Below are 26,039 nucleotides of genomic sequence, written 5' to 3'. Positions count from 1 at the left end.
TTATTCCTTTTGGAGAAATAGAATAAGAGAATTAGATTTATAATTTCCTTATTTTAGATTAGATTTAGAACACATCAGATTTAAAATAAAACCTCTGAATTTAGAATTTTTTTCAATTGCTCAAATAATGCATCATTAAATCTTAGTTAACCAATTTTTCATACCATTTTTCTGTTTGCAATTTGTATGTGTGATTTAAATAAGTTGTTTGCGTTTTACAAAAAAATATTTTAATTTATCTAGAACGGGAAAATGCTGGAGGCACTCAGCAGGTCAGGCAGCATCTTCAGAAACAAAATCAGAATTAATGTTTCAATTTTTTGCAATGCATCGAACCTGAATTATAACTTTTTCTCACAGCACAAACGATGCCTGACCTCCTGAGTATCTTCAGCATTTTCTGTTTTTATTTCAAATTGGTAGTATCGGCAGTGCATTTTTCAATGTAATATACTTTGCTTCCATTTTAAAATGATCATGTCTTTGAAAAACTATTTAAACAGTTGATTCCATTAATTTGTATTGTTTTTCTTTTCAAAATGTGGTTTTGAACAAAGAAATAAATGTTTAAATACAAAGTCAACAATAAACTTAACTACAGTATTAATGGCTATAATAATTATCTACTAGGAGTTAAAATTTTCAATGTAGGCAGGGTACCATTGCGGAATTACATTTACAATGGGAGCACATAGAAGTTGCCAATATTTTCTGGAATATTCAAACATCTTTGCTGGGACAAAGTAATTCATATGGATGGTCTAAACTTCTGGCAATAGAATTCAGCCCCAAAATATGCCTCTTTTCAATGGGTCAATGGGTGCTTTTATTGTCTCGTGTGCTATTTGCTAACATAGTGATAATCTTTTTCATACAAATAGTCCAGTAGAGTATTGCCATACCCCGAACCTCGATTTGCAAGTGTACAGAAATAGCCTTCTGAGCCCACAGTAAGTGCTGCAATGTTTTGCCGCTATTCTCAAAGTTCATCCTCTATTCTGACGAGTGGTGCCTGTTCCAGGCTGTTGCAGGCCTCCTTCCTTGGACGCCATGTCTCTCTCCTTTCCCATCCACCTTTGATCCCCGGGGGGTTCCTCTTTTGCTGCAGTGTTGAGGGACAGCTCCCTGGACATTCAAAGGGCTGGATATTAAATGACCAGCTAAATTGTATTGAAAGACAGGGATTTACATTTAATTAAATATTAATACAAGAGATTGCAACTTAATGTTTTCCCTGATCCATTCGTGGTGATTTCAATGAGGGCAAATTAACATGACACTCCTATTATTCTTATTGACACTGATAGGAATGCCCCCCCCCACCGGATGCCTGGTTTCAATACCCTTTAAGTATCCTTGCGTGTTAATGTGTGAACGGGTTGTTTTGCCACTTTGAAGATTGGTTCTCATTTTAATAAATATCTCCAATCCATAACTCCTGAATATTCCCTAACAACACCACCATAATGGAACGTTGTTAATCCAGTATAATAGCTATTTCACTCATAGAACACAATGAGGTCTCTCAGAATCATATTTATTGATGAATCTAATTTAATGAAATGACAATCAATTTGAGGATATCACCCAGTATTCATATTGTGGTGGATCCTTTACCTAATATCACATTTGGTATAATCACCTAAGCCTCCACACGGGAAAGTGCTTGGTGTTATTTTCACCTTATACCGCACGACATAGAACAATATAGCATGGGAACAGAACCTTAAGCCCATAATATCTGAGCTGAATATGATACCAAGTTAAACTAATCTCCTCAGCCTCCACGTTATCCAAAACACACTTTTGTAACTGCCTCCACCATCACCCCTTGCAGTGCATTCCAGTCACATAGCACTCTGTAAATTAAAAACTTGCCTGCATATCACCTTTTTTTTTAATTGCCCCTCACCTTCAAGCTATGTCCTCTTGTCTTTGACATTCCCACGTTGAGGGGTGATAAAGGTTCTGACTATCTACCCTTTCGCTTCTCAAAATCCTCCCTTAGCTCCCAAAGTTCCAGAGAAAACAATCCGCAAGTTTGTCCAATCTAATTTCACAATTGCAGTCTAACATCTATAATGCCAATGCAAGTTTCAATTGAGTGGAAAATTCAATTTTCAGAAAGCCAGTTAATCCCTCGGTGAGAAACTCCAGACTCTATTTACGTGGCTGAACTTTGCAGCAGACATTGGCTTGTTGCCTCCACTAGTCTGTCAGGAATCGATCTTGATAACATAGAATGATTCATGCTGTACTATGCATGCAAGACTAATTGTTGGAGGTTCTTAAATTTTCTCGCATTTTCTGGACATAACCAGAGGGGTGTAATCTATTATGACACAGTGGTGGATTACTTAGTGTTGCAGCCTCACAACTCCAGGGACCCGAGTTAAAGTGCAAAGTGTGATCTTGGTGTTACACTGAACTTGATGGACCAAATGACCTCTTCATGTGCTGTGATTTTAGCTGACAAATTTGGGATTTCTCCATCTAAAGGTTTTGGGGGGGGGGGGTACAATTAATAGGATCCCAATGGGTAGCTTTTTTGCACAAAGGGTGGTGGGTGTATTAAACGAGCTGCTGGAGTCAGTAGTTGAAGCAGGTACTATTGTTGCATTTAAGAGACATTTAGACAGATATGTGGGTAGGATCGGGTTAGAGATTTGTGAGCCAAATGCAGGCAGGTGGGACTAGTGTAGATGGGACATGTTGGGCCGAAAGGCCTGTTTCCTGCTGTATGACTCTAAATATGCCTCTGGTTTCACGTTGCAGCATTTATGTATAAATAACATAAATATATGTATAAATAATACGAATAGCAGCCTCATCTACAACTATCCCAATTATAATCAATTTTGGCTTTATCTAGGCTTATTGCTAGTTATTAGTAGGAAGTCATTAGTAAAGTTATTAGTAGAAGATAACTGTTTTATGCACAGACTAGAGACCAATCAAACTACCTGGACAAATTGCAGGGTTGTTTCCACTCATTTCTATTCTTTTTAGGCAAATCTTTGTAAGGAAGTTTACCTTGGATTCAGTTCTTTTATTATGATTCTTGTGTTTCTAGGCGAATCAAGGGAAGAGAGAACATTCAGGAACTGGATGAATTCACAGGGGGTGAGTCCCTTTGTCAATCACCTTTACAGGTAAGACAAGTTTACTTTGGGTTTTGGTTTCTCGTTAATAGAATGGAAAATCGGTCATATTGTTGCCATCTATTGAAATTTAAGCGGCTACAGAAGTGTATAGGTATTGATCCAGACTGGTTTAATTGAAAGACAAAACAAGTTGCCTGACAATGATATTTCACTCCATTTCTCTTGGTATATTCCAAGTAAAGTGAGTGGAGTACCTGAATGTTCCTTTTGTTAGAAAGACTACTTCCCAAAGTGGGATCTTTGCACTAATTCATAAGCAATTATAGTGTGGAAGGGAAGAAGAATGTTGGTAAAGAAGCGATCTGTTATTCGAGGAATGGTGGAGCTCACCATTAAATAGCTATCACATGGAAAAAACCTGGACCTTTGCTGGTTCCACACTAAATAAGTGACCTGAGTATCAAAATTAATAGTACATCCGAAATGGGTATTGAATGAGGAAACAGCAGGACACCCAGTTCGTTAGTTAATGATGATGTTGATAGTTACATATGATGCTGATATTTAGTACCAAAATAGAAATGTGGCTGGTATCAAAAGGTATATTGGAAAATTCATCTTGTATTACATTTACATTTACAAAATTGAGTTATATGTTATACCTTAACGGACAACATTACCTTGAAGTTCGTTGACAGCAATTTTAGTGTTATCAGTGCATTAAGCCATTATAACTAATAACACTCAAAAGTTTGACTTTCATTAGCTTAGCAATCTTCCAAAACCCAATTTGCAGTGCCCTCCATAATGTTTGGTACAAAGATCCATCATTTATTAATTTGCCTATGTACTCCACAATTTGAGATTTGTAATCGGAAAAAAAACACATGTGCACATTGTCAGATTTTATTAAAGGCCATTTTTATACATTTTGGTTTCACCATGTAGAAATTACAGCTGTGTTTATACATAGTCCCCCCCATTTCAGGGCACCATAATGTTTAGAACACATGGCTACACAGGCGTTTGTAATTGCTCAGGTGTGTTTAATTGCCTCCTTAATGCAGGTATAAGAGTTCTCAGCACCTAGTCTTTCCACCAGTCTTTCCATCACCTTTGGAAACTTTTATTGCTATTTATCAACATGAGGACCAATGCCGTGCCAATGAAAGTAAAATAAGCCGTTATGAGACTGAGAACTAGAATAAAACTGTTAGAGACATCAGCCAAACCGTAGGCTTACCAAAATCAACTGTTTGGAACATCATTAAGAAGAAAGAGAGCACTGGTGAGCGTTCTAATCTCAAAGAACTGGCAGGCCAAGGAAGACTCCACAGCTGATGACAGTGGAATTCTCTCTATAATAAAGAAAAATCTCCAAACACCTGTCCGACAGATCAGAAACACTCTTCATGAGTCAGGTGTGTATTTGTCAATGACCACTGTCGAGGAGACTTCATGATCAGAAATACAGAGGCTACACTGCAAGATGCAAACCGCTGGTTAGCTGCAAAAATAGGATGGCAGGGTTACAGTTTGCCAAGAAGTACTTAAATGCAACCACAGTTCTGGAAAAAGGTCTTGTGTCCAGTTGAGATGAATATTAACTTCGATCAGAGTGATGGCAAGAGCAAAGTATGGAGGAGTGAAGTAACTGCCCAAGATTCAAAGCATACCATCTCATCTGTGAAACATGGCAGTGGGGGTGTTATGGATGTATGGATGCTGAAGGTACTGGCTCACTTGTCTTCATTGATGATACAACTGCTGATGGAGTTCTTCAGTCTGAACAAGGGTCTCAACCCGAAAGGTCGCCTATTTCCTTCACTCCATAGATGCTGCCTCACCCTCTATTTTCCAGCATCTGGAGTTCCTTCTTAAACAACTGCTGATGGAAGTAGCATAATGAATTCTAAAGAGTATAGACACATCCTATCTGCTCAAGTTCAAACAAATGCCTCCAAATTAATTGACCAGCGGTTCATTCTACAGCAAGACAATGATCCCAAACATACTTCTAAAGCTACAAAGGAGTTTTTCAAAGCTAAAAAATGGTCAATTCTCGAGTGGCCAAGTCAATCACCTGGTCTGAACCCAACTGAGCATGCCATTGAAATGCCAAAGAGAAAACTAGCCTGCAAAACAAGCATAAGCTAAAGATGGCTGCAATACTGGTCTGGCATAGCATCACCAGAGAAGACACCCAGCAACTGGTGATGTCCATGAATCGCAGATTTCAAATAGTCATTGCATGCAAAGGATATGCAACAAAATACTAAACATGACTACTTTCATTTACATGACATTGCTATGTCCCGAACATTATGGTGCCCTGAAATGGGGGGGGACTATGTACAAACACTGCTGTAATTTCTACACGGTGAAACCAAAATGTGTAAAAATGGCCTTTATTAAAATCTGACAATATGCACTTTAACAACATGTGATTTTTTTTTTAAATTTTACAAATTTCAAATTGTCACAAACATTATGGAGGGCACTGTTGTTTCTCTCATTACATCTTGTATTAATCACAAACTTTGTCATCAGTCTATCCTTAAACTTTTAATTGGTATTTGTGCATGCATCAGATATGCCTTTTCGTTGTCTATCTCGTTTGCGTAACTCAGTGCATTTCTATAGTGCATGGTGCATTACTGGCTGCACCATCAGTCTTTGCTCAGTTGCTTGATCTGCAGGGGAGTAGAGGCTTATGGGGGGACCGGCAGGAAAATCGGAATTGAAGTTAAGATCTGATTGGCCAAGCAAACCTGAGGGACCACATGTGTTATCCCTGCTCATGTCGTACATTTGACATTCAGTTTCTTCTTGTTGAGTTCACAAACAAGATTAGAAGTTGTTCAGCCAGAGCCGAACACACTTTTTGGCATCTGCATACAATGATGTCTTTCTTGTGCGTGCTGGTGGAAAGATTAGTGGAAACAGGGCCGTGACGTAAACGCCCTTTCCTTGGCCCCCATGTTCAGCTTATGCACCTACAATCATTATTTATTTGAAAGTTTATTTTGTGTGGATATACATGTGAAAACACCCCGTCTGCTGTTTTTATTCAATCCAGTGATCTGACTGATGCGTTAGTAATATTCCAGCTATACCAGAATGTCGATGTGCCAGTAGATCGGAACCGTGTCAACCGGCCTCCATATCCACAGCTTGGGACAAACATGAAGAAGGTATGTTGAGTTAAGTTGTTCAAGTTCCAAGCGCTACTTAGTTACAGGCAGTCGAGGGCAGCCGTAGGCAATCTCCTTCGCTGACCAGGTATTTTGGAGCCCCTGTCCCACTTACATGTCCTTGGCACGCTAATTACGCGACCTCGTTTTCGTGTTGCGGCGCACAGGCCGCGCGGGACGATGGCATGGAGAAGCGCGGAGGGGTATGGAGTTGTGCGCGGGATCGCGCGGCGCTCCGAGATTTTGTAGGGAAACAAAATCTTTGCGCGCCTCCGGCATGATGTAGCATGTCCGCGCACAGGCGTATTGTGGTCCCACGATACCCGTGCACCTCAACGCGACGACGAGGTCGCGTAATTAGCGTGCCAAGGACACTTGAGTAGGACAGGGGCTTAAAATGGGTAGGAAAGAACTGCGTATGCTGGTTTATACCAAAGATAAGACACAAAATGCTGGAGTAATTCATGCAGCACCTTTGGAGAAATAGAATCTGATGTTTCAGGCCGGAAAGTCACCTATTTGGGATTTGACCCGAAGTCACCCATTCCTTTTCTCCAGAGTTGCTGCATGACCCACTGAGTTACTCCAGCATTTTGTGTCCATCTATGCAATGTAGATTGATTCAATATTTAAAACGATGTGTTCTTGATTTGTTTGATGAAATTCTAATTCTGGTTGTCTGATTTTCCGAAGTGAGGGCGAGAGATAGACGTCTTTGATGGTCGTCTAGCAGTGGTCAAGAGTGTTTGATCTTCTGGTGCTGCAGGAGACATGTTGGTGGAAGTTAGGGAGCGATTCTTCAGGTTAGCTTTGTTGAAGTACCCAGCTATGGTGGTAAACCCCTCTGGTGCTTGTTGACCACGGCCTGCAGCTCCTCCAGTGCCAGATGGACATCTGCCTGGGGTGGGATGTAGACCGTGGTCAGGATGATGGAGGTGAAATCCCTCGGTAGGTAGAAGGGGCGGCACTTCACCACCAGGTGTTCCCGGTGCGCAGAGCAGGAGTTAGACAGAACTGCCCCGTCTGAGCACCAGAAAGAGTTAACCATGAGGCAGACTCTCTCTTTCCCAGATGCCTGCATGGGGTCCATATGGTGGATGGAGAAACCTTCAGGCTGGATCGTTGAGTCTGGGGAGCTGGGGGTGAGCCATGTCTCTGTGAAACAGAACACAGAGCATTCCCTCATCTCCCTTTGGTAAAGCAGCCTTGACCTTCAGTCCTCCACTTTGTTTTCTAGTGACTGTACGTTGGCTAGTAGGATGGTAGGGAGAGGGGGCCGAAGTCCCCTGCGCTTCAGTCTTACTTATAGTCCTGCCCGGCGACCACGTTTCTGTAGTCCATGAAGACCTCCTTGGTGTTTACAGGTACAGTACTTACTGTACCTGCGAGCCCCCGTGAGGTCGGGGATTCCTCTCCAATTGGGGATTCCCTTACGGTCGCTACCTCCGGGAGATCGCAGTAGCGCTAATGCCTTTAAATGCGTTAGCAGCTCGTTACTTACATCGCTGGTTTCTGCAGATTCTTTTATACAGGTGAACTCAGAAATACTATATTTGATGATTTTCTGTCGTGCAGCTGGCAAAATGTCGCCGCAGGCTGGTACCATCTAATGAAGTCAACTTTAAATTCTCATGGTGGTCCCTAACTTGTGCATATGCGAGTTTCCCTGACACAGTTCCCAATCGTGGGCACATTTGTCTGCGGTGGTTTACGAGATCCATGATGTGAAGGAAAAAAGCTTTCAGTGTCTCTGTGTGAGCGACAGAAGCATGTTTTCCCATAATATAGCACTCAAATGAATACTCCTCTCCTTAGTACATTCTCTTTTTTTTAAATTGGTGACTGGTTTTGCTCGACACCATCAAGACTGTATTTGAAAACGTATCCTTGCTCTCCCCAGATCGAAAATTGCAACTATGCCGTTGAACTGGGTAAAACGAAGGCCTGCTTTTCTCTTGTGGGTATTGCTGGGCAAGATCTGAACGAAGGCAATCGAACACTTACGCTGGCTCTAATTTGGCAGCTGATGAGAAGGTGAGGGGCGTTCTCATTAAAACAATTAAAAAGAGAAAAATGTGACTATGGCGGTAATGTTAAGGGGCTGTCCCACTTGGGCGACCTAATCCGCGAGTTAAGAGTGTCTTCGACCTTCAAGCTCGAGGGCACTCACCTGGAAAGCGCGCACACATACTCGGACAGACGCGGACGGACGGACACGGACAGACAGACGGACAGACAGACAGACAGACAGGGACAGACAGACACAGGAGTGCTGTCTGAAATTCACATCTACGATGAAGAGGAAGGTAAAACGGCAGCACAGTAATGGGAAGTACTTTAGAGAGCGGGGGGGGGGGGGGGGTGAGGGGAGAGAAGCGGGGGGAAGAAAAAGTGGAGACTCTTTTAAGAAGTTTAGTGGGCATTTTACTTACTGGTAGGTTTTCCTTCATCCTGAAAACTCTAATGAGCCAATCAAAATACCTGGTCAGCGAAGGAGATTGCCTACGGCTGCCCTCGACTGCCTGTAACTAAATTGTGACCCCACTCCACTGCACTACGAGTGACTCTTCTAAACTCGCAGATTAGGTCACCCAAGTGGGACAGCCCCTTTAATTTTCCAAACAGGCATTGCAGATTATTTGGAGATATCTAATGAGTTAATATTCACAAAGCTAAACTCATTTGTTTTGATGCTTAGGAATTTTATTTGGCAAATCTTGTGACATACTGAGTAAATAAATGTGAGTTATTTTTATTTTTAAGTTAGCTGCTATTAAAACTACAGCTATTACTAGGCAGCTGCTGATTTTTATTTATTTTTTTCCTCTGTGGAATTTTAAGGAGACTGGCTTGCATCCTTCACATATAAGGTTTAAGATTTTTAATATCCCTTAGTCGTAGAGTCATATAGAATGAAATAGGCCCATCTTGCCCATACCGATCAAATAGCCCCATCTACCTGTCTGCATTTGACCCATATTCCCCTTAACCTTTCCTGTCCATGTCTCTGTTCAAATGTATTTTAAATGTTATTAAAGTACCTGCCTCAATTACCTCCTCGAGCAGCAAGTTCCATATTAAAAAAAGTCAGATTTCAAAATATACAATCACAGAAGATTTAATGGATAGAGAAAATGCACTTGATTGGTTCTGAAGAAAATATAAATACTTTAAAAAGTTTCAGGTTTTTGAAATTTTTGTTTTTTGATTAGGGCTCAAAGAACCTTTCTGGTTTTGAGCAGAGAGGGAGCTAAAGAGTAATTAGGCACTGTCAACCTCTAAAAGGCTTTAAATGTTGACAGCATTTGAAACTTTTTCCTTTTTAAAGATTTTCTTTCAATCTTTGACACCATTTCTTGCATCATTAGGAGACTGTAAATATAATTTAGATATTTCTGCCCTTTAAGAAGTGTAAGATAAAGATCTAAGGTGTTGAGAGTTTGCTTTCCTAAGCCTTTGCATCTCCTTCTGCCAGATGATGAAATGCACCTGGTGCCATGTATCTCCCTCTGCATTTTAATGGCATAATGACTGTAATGAGACATAGAGCACAGAAACAGCCTCTTCAGCTCAACTCGACCATGCTGACTAAGATGCCCAATCTTTGTCCCTTTTGCAATATCCCTCTATACCTTTCCTATCCATTCACCTGTCCAAACGTCTTTGAAATGCTGTTATTCTACCTGCCCCAACTATTTTATTTGGCAGCTTGTTCCATATACCCACCACCATCTGTGTTTATATTTTTAAAAAAAAAAAAAATGTTAAGTTGCCCCTCGGGTTCCTATTAAATCCTTCCCTTCTCACCTTAAACACATGCCTTGTGATTCATGGGTCGCATTCCCTGAGAAAAAGACTGTGCATCCATCTTATCTATTCCCTTCATAACTTTATAAGATCACCCCTCATCTTTCTATGCTCTAAGGAATAAACTCCAAGCTGCACAACCTCTCCCTGGAGCGCAGGCCCTCAAATCCTGGCAGCATCCTCATTAATCTTCTCTGCACTCTTTCCAGCTTAATGGGACGTTACCAATAACAGGGTGACCAAAACTGAACACAATACTTCAAATGCAGCCTCACCAATGTCTTGTACAACTAGAATAGAATAGAAAGAATAGAAATAATTTAATTGCCACACAACCAAGGTCGGTGGTATTTGGGTTGCCAGCAGTGGTACAATAATAAAGAACACAACCACAATAAAAAATGTACACAAACATCCACCACAGCATTCATCACTGTGGTGGAAGGCACAGAGCTTGGCCAGTCCTCCTCCATTTTCCCCCGTGGTCGGGACCACCACCCTCCACAGCCGTTGCTGCGGGCTTCCAGATGGTAAGGGACAAAGTCAAATTCAAGGTGAGTCCAGGATCGGCTCTTCCCAACCAGAGACCGCGGCTTCAGGCTGGTGTAGGCCGCAGGCCGGCGGTCAAAGTTTTAAAGTACCTGCCGTGCCGCAGCCGGAAGCACCGCAGTCTGCAGGGCCGGCGGTCGAAGCTCCCCTCCAGGGGAGATGATAAATCCATACCACGCCCGCGGTAGAAGATGGCCGCGGGCCGGCGGTGGAAGCTTCTTCCCCCGGGTCCCCAACGTGAGATCCCGGGCTGTAGACGCCGCACCAGCTTGAGTTCTGCAGACCGCTGCTTCAGGCTGCCGGCTGCCGCGGGCCAGCGTAACGGAGCGCTCCCCTCCAGCGAGGTCTCACCCGCTCCGCGCCGAGAGTCCACGCTGCGCCCGCCGCTGAAGCTCCGGGCGCGTCTCCGGGAAAGTCGGCGCCGATCCATGCTGTTAGGCCACGGGGGAGGCGACCTGAAAAAGTCGCCTCTCCATGGAAGAGGCGGCCGAAACGGTTTCCCCCTTACCCCCCCCACACCACCCCCCACACATAACACACAAAGAAACATTAAAAACAGACTTTTAAACATACTAAAAAAAAAAAAAAAAGCTATAAACTATAACATAACATCCCAACCTTAAGACTCAATTCCCTGACTGGTGAAGGTTAGTGTGCCAATTGTCATCTTCACCACCCTATCTACCTGCTATGCCCTTTTCAAGAAACAATGTACATGCACCCCTTTGCTTGACAATGCTCCTCGGGGCCCCTACCATTCACAATGAAGATCCTGCTTTAGTCTGAAAATGCACATCTCACACAGAATTAAATTAAACACCATTCATCAGCCCACTTACCCAGCTGATCAACACCCCGAGTAGTATCTGTATAAAATTATCTGTGTTGCTGTCAATTGCAGGATTTGGTCCAATAAATTGATTAGTTTTGAAACAGCAGAACTAAATTTTCATTGTTGGCAGTGCTGTGAAATAGGCAATTTAGACCATGCTCACAGCCACATCTCTCTAGCCACTTCCTTCCTTACACTGATGAGGAAAGTATATCTTAGTGGTAAGTTAATGAAAGCAAACTCAGATGTATAGCTAATGTAATTTATTAATAATTTAAATGGTTACAATTGTAAATTGGTGAGGCTGCATTTGAAGTATTGTGTTCAGTTTTGGTCACCCTGCTATCGGTAACATCCCATTAAGCTGGAAAGAGTGCAGAGAAGATTAATGAGGATGCTGCCAGGATTTGAGGCCCTGCGCTCCAGGGAGAGGTTGTGCAGCTTGGAGTTTATTCCTTAGAGTATAGAAAGATGAGGGGTGATGTTATGAAGGGAATAGATAAGATGAAAAAAAAATAAAAAATAGAGTACAGAGGAGATTTACTAGAATGTTGCCTGGGTTTCAGCAACTAAGTTACAGAGCAAGGTTGAACAAGTTAGGTCTTTATTCTTTGGAGCGCAGAAGGTTAAGGGGGGACTTGATAGAGGTCTTTAAAATGATGAGAGGGATAGACAGAGTTGACGTGGATAAGCTTTTCCCATTGAGAGCAGGGAAGATTCAAACAAGAGGACATGACTTGAGAATTAAGGAACAGAAGTTTAGGGGTAACATGAGGGGAAACTTCTTTACTCAGTGTGGTAGCGGTGTGGAATGAGCTTCCAGTGGAAGTGGTGGAGGCAGGTTCGATTTTATCATTTAAAAATAAATTGGATAGGTATATGGACGGGAAAGGAATGGAGGGTTATGGTCCGAGTGCAGGTAGGGGAGAATAAGTGTTCGGCACGAACTAGAAGGGCCGAGTTGGCCTTTTTCCGTGCTGTAATTGTTATATGTTATGTTATATGGTTATATGCTGATGTTTGACTTCAACATGTTCTGAAATCACCATATTTGGTTAAGCTGAAAATCAGAGTGATGGGAACCATTTTAATGTTTTTTAATTTCCTAAAACAACAGAAATGACAAGCTTTTCAATAGTAGTACATGTTTATTTTCATTTTGATGGATTATACAGTTCAGACTCTTATTTCGTGTTGTCAGAATAGGACCACATTTTGGAAAGATATTTTAAACTTTGAATCTTTAATCTTCCTACCTTGCTGTTTCAGGTATACCCTAAAGGTGCTGTCAGATCTTGGAGAAGGTTCAAAGGTGACAGATGAAATCATTATAAAATGGGTAAATGAGACTTTGACAAGTGCAAAGAAGAGCAGCTCAATTGTTAGCTTCAAGGTAAATGAGAAATATCATATTTTGGCTTAATAAATCTGTAAGTAAGTATTGTTCTGTGCTCAGTGCAGTTAACAATTAAACACTCTTGACTCTTGATTTTAGATTTAGATTTTATAATTACTGACTGCATTGTACCCCAGTGACATGATAAAAGCTAAATCATCAATTATCTACAAGGCCTATTTGGAATTTAACCAAAGGTTTAAAATGAAATCCTCCACTTAATCTCATTCTATTGGGGCTGATCTTGCTGGAAGGGACAAGAGGGCTAATTGTATGAGAACTTTTACAATAGATTATCGATGCAGTGTGTTCTGGATGCTTCAAATATTTCTGACAATTGGTTACTGTGAATCAACGCCAATTTGAGGAAAATTTGAAAGTGGGTCATGCGTTTCTCCGATCGCGGTACTTAACACTGCTCTTAACTTTTCACACAAGGGCTTAATTTTACAATGTGAATTTGAAAAGGAATGGGGTGACATTTTGGGTTGAGACTGTTCTTCAGACTGAGTCAGGGGAGAGGGAAACTAGAGGTATGAAAAGGTATGGAACAAATCAGAACTGGCACCGATTACCAAAGATCCCATGATGGTACTTTGTTGGCTGTGGAGGAGGTGATATCGAAAGGCTATGAAAAAATAATATTCATACTGCTGGGTTGTAAGCTGCCCAGGCGACATGTGATATTCTGGTCCTCCAATTTGCATGTGGACTCGCTCTGACAGAAGTTGGGATGCTATGTTACAATTGTACAATACATTGGAGAGGCTGCATTTGGATTATTGTGTTCAGTATTCGTCATAATGCTACAGGAAGGATGTTATTAAGCTTGAAAGAGAGCAGTGAAGATTTATGAAGATGTTACCAGGATCTGAGGGTCTGAGCTATGGGAAGAGACTGAGCAGGCTAAGACTTTATAGTGCCGCAGCAATCGTTGCTGTCTTGGTGCCAGAGAGCTAGGCTTGATCCTGACTATGGGTGCTGTCTGTATGGAGTTTGTGTTCTCCTTGTGACTGCATGAGTTTTTTCCAGATGCTCTGGATTCCCCACATTCCAAGATATTAATTGGCTTCTGTAAATTGATCCTCGTGTGTAGTATGCGAAACTGGGATAACATGGAATTAATGTAAGGGTGATTGTTAATCGGCACGGACTCAGTGGACTGAAGGGCTTGTTTCCACGTTGTACCACTAGACTGAACAATTCCTTGGGACACAGGAGGTTGAGGGGTGCTTTTTATAGAGATGTATAAGATCTTGATGTGTATAGATAAAGTGAATGCACCCATATTAGGGGAATCAAGAATCAGAGGACATAGGTTTAAGGTGAGAGGGGAAGGATTTAATGGGAACCCGAGGGGCGACTTTTCACACAGGTGGGTATATAGATCGAGCTGCCCGAGGAGGTAGTTGAGGCAAGTACTATAACAAGATTTTTAAAAAGATTTGCACAGGTACATGGATAGGAAAGGTAAGAGGGATATGATCCAAACATGGGTGGGCTGGACCAATGTCGATAGGGCATCTTGGTCAGCATGAGCAAGTTGGGCTGAAGGGCCTGTTTCTATGCCATATGATTCGGACACTAATCGCTTTGAGGTACTCGCAGAACAACATATAAAAATGAATGCCATTAGCTATTTTAAGGAGCGTCTTCAAGAGACGAGTGGAGAGGTTTTGGGAACATATTTCAGAGCATCAGTCAAGGTGGCTGAAAAATAAAATAGTTCATGAGGGGGCAAAAGCAAGGTGAAATGTTGAAGGCCAGAACCGTATGGTACAGTTCTTGGATGTTGTGGGGCAAGGTGAGCTTGGAAACCAAAAGTACTACAAGGTATGGAACGCAACGAGATGTATTAAACCTACTAATGTAGAATGGAGGCGTATATGGGTATAAAGGTTGAGTGGAATTTAATGTAGTTTGGATTGTAGAAAGTAATAACTTATAGCGAGACGTGCGTTGTGAATCAAAATGATCTTTATTAAGGTAATACAGAGAACAGCACACACGCGACTGGGGAGGGTTTTACCAGGTCTCTCTATATACCAGGGCACACCCCTTAACCACGTGACGATCCTTCCCGCTAAATAGTCACGTGATCCTGCTAGCCCAAGTGCCGAGGGTTCGCTCATTAAGTGGCCAAACCACTAGGTGGTGCCACAAACTCTAGAAAAGTTGAGGAGGTTGATTGAAAAGATTCCTGGCAGTTTGAAGGAAGTTCGATTCTATCTTTTCATTTGAATTTTGATTTTGGCCAATGATGGCTGAGCTAAGGTTTCTCTGAAAAGCCCACAACACTGGCTGATGAGGACGTGTATGAAAATGTGCTTGAACTGGAAATTCTAGATAAGAATTGAATTCTCTGGAGTGTGCCATTTCATTGAGTTAATAAATATAGTAACATTTAACGAATACTGGGCATTGAAAGAGAAATGCAGAAATAACTGACATTTAAAAAAAATCACTGCATTTATACAGAATAAAGAACATTCCCAATGAGAGCATGTACATTTTAGCTTATAAGATGCTAAACTGGAATTGCCCTTTTAGTGACAGTAAAAAAAAAAAATTTAAATCTCACAAATCCAAATTTTGTACACTGGGCCAGCATTAATTGTTTCGTCTGGCCCACTAAGTGATTCTAGCACTTTGTGTCTGTCTTCACTGTAAACCGCCATCTGCAGTTCCTTTCTGCACACTTGATTGATTTGTACTCCTTACTCAAAATTGCAAGGTTGTTATGAATGGTTGCAATATATGACTTTCACTGTGTTATCCTTGTTGTTAAAGATTATTGTGTTTTCATTTTGTCCCCCAGGATAAATGCATTTCCACTAGTTTACCCATTATAGACTTGTTAGATGCTGTTGTACCTAATGCGATTCGCAGTGAGCTGGTGAAACGCACTGACCTTTCAGAAGTTGACAAATTGAACAATGCAAAGTAAGTATAGTGTTCAAGATAGTGATTCTTCATGTGAGCAATGTAATTTAAAGTGCCTGTGTTGAATTGCCGTGATCTTATCTTTACCATCTTTAATAAAGATTGAAACTAAATTGGATTCAAAATTAACCATGTCAAGTAAATTGGAAGTTAACGATTAATTTTTGTTTTTGGTTGATTTTAGCAAACATTGAAGATATCAAATTTAAAAGAAAATCATTTTCAGTTTATTTAGTTTTACTGTTGGGGAAAAAAAAACATTGCCTGCTGAAAATGCAATCATCTTTCTTCACCTTGCAAACCTAATTTTATTGTTGTTTTGAGAGGAAAATTAATTAAGCCTTCTCATTATTACTTTTAGAAATCAAATGCAAACTGAAATATCAGTGACATAAAATGTTACAGCAAAATGTTGAAAAAGCAATTTTTAAAAGTCTGTATCTGCAAGAATTATTGCCCCCCCCGCCCCCCACCCCAACAATAATTTTGAGAAGTGAGAAGTTAAATTACATTGATTTTGAAAATGTGTTTGTTCACAATCTTTAAAACTGAAATGTAGAGCTGAGGAACATAAGCCATTCTATTTCGGAATAATACCTGTAGCATTAATTAAGCACACTTCCTGCATATGTCTCTTTCAGATATGCCATTTCAGTAGCCCGAAAGATAGGTGCCCGGGTGTATGCACTGCCTGAAGACCTAGTGCAAGTGAAGCCAAAAATGGTTATGACTGTCTTCGCTTGCTTAATGGGCAAAGGACTAAAAAAGGTGTGAAGAAAATTGAGTACTTCATTCACCAACCATGTCTGCCATATCAAATGGATTCTGCAATCTACAATTTACTACACGTCTTACTATTGAATCTGTTTATAAGCAGAGAGTTTAATATTGTTAAGAACAATTTCAGAACCAAGTACTAACTGGAAAATATTTTCATCTTGTGCATTTAATTCAGTTCCTGTCCATGCATGTGAAATTTCCATGCATTTCTTGTTTTATTTAGCAAGTAAATCTAAACGTATCTTTTTCAACTTGCACTTTACCACATTATTCATCACATTTAAACATCTCTTGCATATGAAGCATGTCCAATATTCTTGTACCTGAACTTGTTTATGATTTGCCTACTTTTAGGAAATAGTTGATTTTTGAACATGGCCATCATTATTATCAAATTATAAAAACTTAAATCTGGAAGGAGATGTGACGTTATAATTCATCGCCATTTCTCAGTGGTTTGAATGCAGTCTCGAACGTTTTCAGAACAAATCTAAAGCCCATAAATGGAATAGCTATAATTCCTGTTATATAATAACTTTATAGTCAGTTTGAACTGAGGGATGAACTACTGAACTATCACTGCTGTCTCTCCCAGGAGAATGTAAAAGACAGCAAAGGCAGAAATTCAGTGCGAAACTGCACAGGTGCAGAGAGGCTTGCAGAACACTGATCTGCTTAACACGAGTGCAAATAGTGCTGACATAGCATTCACAAGATTGTATTATGTTGAACATGGTCTCCACATAGCAGAATATTGAAATGTTCAAATGAGACTTTTGACTTTTGTTCCAATAAGCATAAAATTTAAATTGATAAGAAATTGCCTGATCGAATCGGCGCTTGTCTGAATTGCAGGCATAAAATAATTCTTGAAGTAAATCAACACCATAATTAATTTAAATTTACTGCGGCTGTTTGGTAAAATGTTGTCAAGGTATGACAGTATAATTTTAAGTCAGAATATTTTGCAAACTCTTTTTTGTTGTCTCATATTATTTATTTGGCAGGAATTCAACAGTGTTTGATTGGCAAGTGCTTTGGTATGAATGAATCCTTGACTTGTTTGAACCGTATTTCAATTACTTGTGTATTTATTCACTGATACTTTACAGCAGGAGATATCTGCACACTGGTATTGCAATTTACTGTCCATAAACTACAGAAACTCTATGCACAAATGAAAGATCTATCTTTATTGTAGAATTGCATTTTCAATTATTAATTACTTTACCCTGCATAGGAAGCTGTGTGATTTGTAACTGGAATTTCAAATGTCACTACAATAAAGGTTGCATTGCCTAGACTCTTTGCGCTATATTTCTTGAAATGATTGGACATGTCTTTTTAGAAAACATTGTTTAATTAATTTAGAGATGCAACATGGAAACAGGTTCTTCAGCCCACCGAGCCCCCACCGATCACCCATCACCCATTCACTATGTTATTCCACTCCATTTACATTGGGAGCAATTTTACAGTTAATCTACTAACCTGCATGTCTTTGGGATATGGGATGAAACTGGAACACCTGGAGGAAACGAATGCAGTTACAAAGAGAATGGGCAAACTCAACATTGACAGCTTCCGAGGTCTGGAGCGAGCCCCGGCCCATGGCGCTTGAGGCAGCGGTTCTACCAGCTGTGCCACCCTTGACAAAGTTCACGAAGAGGTCCTTGAATAGTTAATGCCATTGCAATTGTAGTTTAGTGCAAGTAAAATAAAATAAATTCAGTACTTGTGATGTTGTGACCTCACACACAACTATTATTGCAAATGGACGGTGCTTGGCCACCTTCGTTAATTGGATGGCAGGAAAACATTAAAGTGAGCAGCTTTGTATTGGGCCTGAGTTGCAAAATTACTTTTCAAACATCTTATCTGAAGAAAGTAAGTTATCCTATTTAAATAACCATAAAACATTGGTACGTTATTTATGTCACTGACCTGAAGTCGTCATTTTTAATAGTGAATCGATCTGAACGCAAAGAGCACAAATCACCTAAATTAAATCAATAAAACTTATCACTGCCGTCTCTGAAAAATAAATCACAAAATAGTGATCAGTTTGATTTATTCTCAGTTTCATTTTAATTGTGATGTTATTTGACCTACTGCATTTTCTGTATGGTGTTGAATATGCAGCCCAGTAAACAAGTGTAAATGGTTGTATTTATATTGCTACATCTAAAACAATGATTTTCAAAATAAAGGATTTGAATAAGCAAACAAATAAAAATATAATATAAATATAGACTAGTTTTTTTAACTTTTAAACATTAACATTTAATTCTATCAATCTTTCCTTATTTTTAACTCTGCTGGAAATGACAAGTACAAGTTAGATCAGCACGAAGGTGTTCCAGTGTCTTTACTTCCCCCAAAATGTAGTAAACTTGTGGAAGTTTGTACTGTAGAAAGTATTATGACTGGTTTATAATTTATAATCATGGCTGATTATAAATTCCTAAACATAGGAACACAAGTGGCTGCAGAGAGTGGTGAACGTCAGCATTTCTCTTTATGTAATGGCAAGCATGGATGTGAATATTGTAAAAAATATCTGGAATCTGTGACTACAATTTCTTTCTACCATGCAAAACGGTGGTCAAAATTGTGACACCTCTTGGAAACAGCAGGATATAATGCACACCATACGTGTGGCAGTTTCATCAAAGACATTTAGAACTGTTTTGCAATCCTTTTTCTACATTGCCTTTTAAAACTTACACTTTTCAGTACTTCATCAGTTCTGTTTTCCCCATTGTTTCTGGCTTGGCAGAAAGGGAGAGAAGGAAGGAATGAAAGGTGGACGGAAGGAATGAAAGGAGAGAGAATGGAGGGCGGGACGAGGAAGAGATAATTGTCAAAAAGGAAAGAATGATGATAAGGATGAATAAATAAAGGGATGGGTGGATAAAAGAGCGAGTGCTACAATGCAGAGAGAAGGCCAGGCAGGATGATCATGCGCACAGGGCGCTGGAGCCGTCACTACCACTGCCACTGCTTGGTGTGTTGAGAGAGAGAAGGGCTGATCTTGCAGCTGCCGGGCTGCTCCGCTACCGGGGACAAGGGACAGATGCGGGGACCGCGGCGCGGCTGAAGGCGCCGACATGCAGCGCTGAAGGGGACAGCTCCGCTCGCCATGGCCTGCCTGTACCAGAGCAACGATGCCGCCGCCTCCCCCAGCAGGTTCCTCACCTTAAAGGACGTGCGCGAAGTCAAGGAGGAGACCACCATGGACGAGAAGCTATTCATGCTGGCGTGCGAGAAAGGTCATCGCACTCCAGCCTCGGGGGAGGGAGGGAGGGAGGGAGATAGGGGGAGAAATGGAGGAGAGAGAGATAGGGGAGGAGAGGTAGAGCTGTGGGAGGGATGGGGATGGGAGGGAGAGATGATGGGGGAGGGAGAAATATGGGGAGAGAGAGATTGGGGAGGGTGTGATTGTGGGGGGGAAGAGGTGATGTGGAAGGAGAAAGATGGGGCGAGAGGAAGAGAAGGGAGAGGGTGAGATGATGGGGCAGATATGGAGGGGGGGGGGGGGAGGAGGGCTGGTTGGTGGGATTGGCTCTGGCAGATGGGGAGGAAGATGGGGGTGGGGGGTGGATCATGAGCTGGTCTTGATGGGCATGGAGATCTGCTTTTGTCTGCCGCAAACAAAATATGTAAACTTGCTATTCCTACATTTATGATGACATTTTAAATCAATGGGGGAAAAAATCAGCATTTACGATTTGAACCTTCACATTTCTCCTTAATAACTTATTGCATTCTCTGATGGGATGCTCATGCTAAATATGGTGTGCAATAGCATGCATTATTTGGAATAGCATAACTTAATTCCAGTATATGTGTGCTGCCAGCAGTAAAATGGGATTTTGTAATATGAATAGTTAGTGCAAAATTACATTTTTATCCAGCAGACAGTGCATAATCCAGAGACAGTGCATAATAGCTAAAGCAAAACAGATAATTGTAATAATATGTTATCCCCTCCTCTCTACCCAGTACACCACCATATGTGCACCTGTTTCTTCTCACTCCCCCCACCTATCTCACCCAGTTCCTTTCCCCTCATCTCCCAATCGTCACTGATCTGGATCCACCACTTTCATTCACCCCTCTCCACATTTTCTTTCACCCACGTCCCCATTTTCTTTCATCCCCCTCCCCTTTCCCTTTCACCCCATCCCCCTCCCCTTTCCCTTTCACCCCATCCCCCTCCCCTTTCCCTTTCACCCCATCCCCTGACCCTTTCACCACCATCGTTACTCTTATTCTACATTTCAACCCCCGCCTTTTTTCCTTATCGGATTCCACCGATTGCATCCTTTTGTCTTATTCACTTATCACCTCCAGCAGTGGTTATTATGACCATCCATCTCTCCTCCGCTTGACTAATCTGCCATTCAACCACACCTCACCCGAATTCACCCTTTCTATCCTTCCCCTCTCTCTATCAACAAACTTCCTTCTATTCCTTATATCCAGAGATGCTGTCTGTCCTGCTGAGTTATTCCAGCACTCTGTGTCTGTCTCCCTTCTATCAGGCTGTAGAAGGGTCCCGACCTAAAACATCACGTTCATTTCCCTCCACGGATGTTGCCCGACCGTCTGTTCCTCCAGCAATTTGCTAGTTTACTCAATATTTCTGAAATTGCAGCCTCTTGTGTCTCAAAGACAGTTTATCAACAATATGCGGATGACACAATATTTAATAAAACCTGATAGCTTTTAATGTATAACAATACACAATCCTACTGAGAAATTTAGATAACATCACGACTTGGAAAAACAAATCATAACGGGTCCTTTTCAGAATGGCAGGCAGTGGTGAGTGGTGTGCCGCGAGGCTCGGTGTTGGGGCCGCAACTATTTACTATATATATTAATGATTTGGAAGAGGGAATTAGGAGCAACACTAGCAAGTTTGCGGATGACACAAAGCTGGGTAGCAGTGTGAACTGTGAAGAGGATGTTAGGAGGTTGCAGGGTGACTTGGACAGGTTGAGTGAGTGGGCAGATGCGCGGCAGATGCAGTATAATATAGATAAATGTGAGGTTATCCACTTTGGCGGCAAAAACAAGGGGGCAGATTATTATCTCAATGGGGTTAGGTTAGGTAAGGGGGAGGTGCAGCGAGACCTGGGTGTCCTTGTACACCGGTCACTGAAAGTTGGCTTACAGGTACAGCAGAGTGAAGAAAGCTAATGGAATGTTAGCCTTCATAACAAGAGGATTTCAGTATAGGAGTAAAGAGGTTCTTCTGCAGTTGTATAGGGCTCTGGTGAGACCACATCTGGAGTATTGTGTTCAGTTTTGGTCTCCTAATTTGAGGAAGGACATCCTTATGATTGAAGCAGTGCAGCATAGGTTCACGAGATTGATCCCTGGGATGACGGGACTGTCATATGAGGAAAGATTGAAAAGACTAGGCTTGTATTCATTGGAGTTTAGAAGGATGAGGGGTGGGGTCTTATAGAAACATATAAAATTATAAAAGGACTGGACAAGCCAGATGCAGGAAATATGTTCCCAATGTTGGGTGAGTCCAGAACCAGGGGCCACAGTCTTAGAATAAAGGGGAGGTCATTTAAGACTGAGATGAGAAAAAGCTTTTTCAGCCAGAGAGTTGTGAATTTATGGAATTCCCTGCCACAGAGGGCAGTGGAGGCCAAGTCACTGGATGGATTTAAGAGAGAGTTAGATAGAGCTCTAGGGGCTAGTGGAGTGAAAGGATATGGGGAGAAGGCAGGCATGGGTTATTGATAGGGGATGATCAGCCATGATCACAATGAATGGCGGTGCTGGCTCGAAGGGCCGAATGGCCTCCTCCTGCACCTATTTTCTATGTTTCTATAACCCAGTTTACTATAAACTAAATTTCGATTTTAGATTATTATCTATAATTTATAGTGAGCCGGCGTTATTATCGAGAATACTCTGAAAGTGAATTGTCTTTTTCATAATTGACATTGATAGCTGCCAGATTTAATTTTACAAGTGCTCTTATGAAATAATTTGAGCTGTCAAAGGTGGATTTACTTATCAGAATCTGACCATTCAAAAAAGTTATACACAGAATTGTTTAATATGGATTGTAAATTCACTTTCCCATTTATGTCATTTTTAACAAGCAAATTAAAATTTGGACGAAACTGAGTACTGGAAACCTGAAATGGAAATTGCAGGAAATAGTTGTGCAGGCAGCAGCTATAGGGAGAGAGGAATTAACAACTTGGAGAATGGAGTCTGTGTGACCATCAGCAATGGTGGGCAGCACTGAAGATGTTGTGACTGTGACAGGGCCATGCCGTATTTTGCAGTAGAACATATTTGTTAATTGTGACCATCATGGAGTGTTGGTGTTCTTTCGCTTCATTTGCGCCTAGATGCCTTGACGTCAGTGACAAGGTGACAACAGTGGGAATTTCTAGAGGATTAGGGAGTCCAGGTCAGGAAATCTTGGATTGAGGCATGTGGAGAGTTGAATCAGATCATCTGACTGGAGGTTCTGATGTATGTTGAGAGGGTGCAGTTGTCATTGTGTGGGGGGTGAATAGGGTATGGTTGGTAATTAGGGTTGGGATGTGATGGGGTGATATAGATTCATGATCAGCTACTAGGAGGAGGATATGAATGGAAATCTGACAGGTAGAATGTATTTGGGGTTGGTGGTGTGATGGTTCAATGCTACTTTATGGTTCAATGGTACTTTATTTGTTACCTGTACCGAGTTACAGTGACGTTCATTTGTGTATGCAATTCAGTGCAAGTATCACTATATATAAGCACTTAGATACATTTTGATGCTGATAGTCAGAAGTTTTAGAACAAAGGCCTTGTTGAGTGTGAATGAGAGGCATATGGTGGCGGTGAAGATTAGTTCCATGCCCAATTTAGTTTGGATACAAATCCAAGTGTAAAATCCTGCTCTGTGTGGGAGTGCTTTCCAGCTTTACGGTTGTTCTGGACTGGCTACCAACCTATTAACAGCCACTCAAAGAACGACACGATTCAATTTACTACATATTGTTACAAATAATAGTTACAAGATTGGCACAGTAGTGAAGTACCCAGTTGAGTTTCTGTTGCAGTATTAAGTTTAACAAAAAAACATTCCTACTGCTATTTTGGCAAATTATTGATTATTCTTGGATTTGATTGCAGTTTAAAACAAAAACACCTAGCCCGATCCAAATTCTTGGCCTTCGTCTCAAATTGATGAACATTTGTGATAAATGACGTTACAATGACATTGTTGCGTACATCTTTGTGCTAGTTGGTTCAGCTGAACTGAAGGAACAATAAGACTCCGGGTCAACAACAAGATTCCACTTCAGCTCTTGCTAATGGTTTATTTTTGTCGCTTTCTTTGCTCCCTTTGAATTTTTGTAATACTTTCCCCTTTCAATCAACTTTTGCTAGGCAGACTTACCTCCCAGCAAGTACTGGGAGATGGGATTAATACAGAAGGGTCCTCATTGGTCAGTGTGGATGAGTTAAGTTGAATGATCTGTTTCCATGCTGCACAGCTCAGTATTTCTATTTAGGAACATTTTTGATTTAGCAGTTGATTATGAGCTATAATTCCACCTCTGTTATTCTTATCTGATCCAAAGAAACTGTTCTGTTAATTGTCCAAACATATTCAACAGATAGAGTCTGAGGAAGGGTTCCGATCCAAAATTTCACTTATTTCCTTTTCTCCAGAGGTGCTGCCTGACCCTCTAAGTCACTCCAGTATTTTGCAGTTGCATCTGCAGTTCCATCCTCTTACATATTTTGCTGTTATTGAATTGAATTCAATTGAAAGATAGAGCATGGAAACAGGCCCTTCTTCCCATCGGGTCAATATAAACCATCGATCATCCGTTCACATTCGTTCTAAGTGATATCTTTCCGATCCACTCCCTACACACTCGAGGCAATTTTACAGAGGCCAATTAACCTGCACATTTATGGGATGTTGATGAAAATCCATGTGGTTACAGGGAGAATGTACAAACTCCACATGATGGCACCTGAGGTTAGGAGTAAACCTGGGTGTCTGGTGCTGTGAGGCAGCAGCTAGCTCTACCATCTGCACCACTGTGCTGCCTTTTCCCCTACGCTGATTCTCTCCAATTTTGAACAGCTCTCTCACCTCTCTCTGTATTTCAGTACATTTTGTTCCAGCCATTTCCCTGCCCTGTCTAATTTCATTTTTGTATCTTTCACCCTCCCTTCTTTGCTCTGTTGCCTCGATCAGTTTTTCTTTCTGGTCTAATGCTATGGTAGCACGGAAAGCAGTTGAATGTTTTCTTTTGCGAAAGTCTTGCCAATTGATTGTGCATCATCTGAAGGCCAAAGTATTTGACAGCTAATTCGGCTCCGTCTTGTGCTCTGAACATGACATTTATGGCTTGCAGCTATTAAAGTGTACCATCATTCTACAGCCTCTCTGACCTGCATTGGGGAGTCAAGCATAGTACATTAATAACATGCAAACATCCATCTACATAACCACTTCAGATGCGTCATGGAGTCATAATAGGACAAGAATTAATACGGAGCCAAAAAAGTTCAAAACAGCAAGTTTGGTATTGCAAAGATTTATTCTTTGCTGGAAATGTTTGAAGATATTGAGAGCCTTGTGGTATAGGAAGGGAATTAGGCTCTGGATGGTTAAAGCCAAGAATAGCACTGCTGGAGCAGAGGAGTCGGAGGTGGATTCATGTGGCAAGACTGGGAACAACACTGAGTTGTTGCAGCTTGAGGAAGTTGCAAAGAAAGCAGGAGAGAAGGTCATGACTGGATTGGAACGTGGGGATGAGAATTTTTTAATTTGCATTGATAAACCAGCAACCTGTGTGGGCAGAAACGGCAGGTGTTTTTTATTCATTCAAGGGACGTGGCCTTCTCAGGCTGAGCCAGCATGGAATTTCCAGTCCCTAATTCCCTTGAGAATGTGGTAGTGAGCAGACTTCTTGTACTGCTGATGTATGTAAGGCACATGTATACCCAAAATGCTGTTAAGGTGGGAGTTCCTGGATTTTGCTACGGCGACACTGAAGGAACGGAGATATATTTCCAGGTCAGGGTGGTGTGTGCCCTGGAGGGCATCGTCTAGGCGTTGGTATTCCCATGCATTTGCTGACTGTCCTTCAAGCTGGTAGAGGTTGTGGATTTGGAAGGTGCTGTCTAAGGAGGCTCGTGAGCTGCTAAAGTGCATCCTGTGGATGGTCCAGACAGCAGCGACTGCTTCAATGGTGGAGTGAGTAAACGGTGGATGGGGTGCCTATCAAGCAGGTTCCTGGATGGTGTTGAGCTCCTTGAAGCTGCACTCTTCCAACCAAGTGGAGAATACTCCCACTCATTCGCACTACTGACTTGCTTTGTAGATTGTGGACATGATTTGGAGATATAGGAGATGAGTGTTTTACTGGAAGATTCCT

At 41.4% G+C, this 26,039-nt stretch overlaps 2 protein-coding genes and 1 long non-coding RNA gene across 4 annotated transcripts in view; 2 read left to right on the top strand and 1 right to left on the bottom strand.

Moving 5' to 3' along the window:
• pls1 (plastin 1) overlaps positions 1-17,909 on the top strand; it is a 76,485-nt gene extending 58,576 nt beyond the window's left edge. For both annotated transcript variants that reach the window (XM_033031907.1, XM_033031905.1), the window contains 6 exons: positions 3,074-3,152; positions 6,184-6,298; positions 8,199-8,332; positions 12,756-12,879; positions 15,701-15,825; positions 16,467-17,909. In XM_033031907.1, coding sequence (XP_032887798.1) covers positions 3,074-3,152; positions 6,184-6,298; positions 8,199-8,332; positions 12,756-12,879; positions 15,701-15,825; positions 16,467-16,599 — 710 coding nt within the window. In that variant the 3' untranslated portion in view covers positions 16,600-17,909. The remainder of the gene's footprint in view (positions 1-3,073; positions 3,153-6,183; positions 6,299-8,198; positions 8,333-12,755; positions 12,880-15,700; positions 15,826-16,466) is intronic.
• On the bottom strand, positions 663-19,878 carry LOC116979951. The gene is made up of 3 exons (XR_004413811.1): positions 19,804-19,878; positions 18,097-18,133; positions 663-1,160 (listed from the first exon to the last, which is right to left on the bottom strand). It is a non-coding gene; the product is annotated as an uncharacterized LOC116979951 (long non-coding RNA).
• The window catches only part of trpc1 (transient receptor potential cation channel subfamily C member 1), a 68,144-nt gene continuing 61,678 nt past the window's right edge, over positions 19,574-26,039 (top strand). Inside the window, exon 1 of the mRNA XM_033031904.1 lies at positions 19,574-19,877. Within this exon, the coding sequence (XP_032887795.1) occupies positions 19,748-19,877 (130 nt within the window). The 5' untranslated portion in view covers positions 19,574-19,747. The remainder of the gene's footprint in view (positions 19,878-26,039) is intronic.

This window comes from Amblyraja radiata, chromosome 13 (assembly GCF_010909765.2).
Source record: "Amblyraja radiata isolate CabotCenter1 chromosome 13, sAmbRad1.1.pri, whole genome shotgun sequence".
NCBI lineage: Eukaryota > Metazoa > Chordata > Chondrichthyes > Rajiformes > Rajidae > Amblyraja > Amblyraja radiata.
Note: the sequence above shows the minus strand (reverse complement) of the source record. Positions and strands in the feature narration are given on the sequence as shown.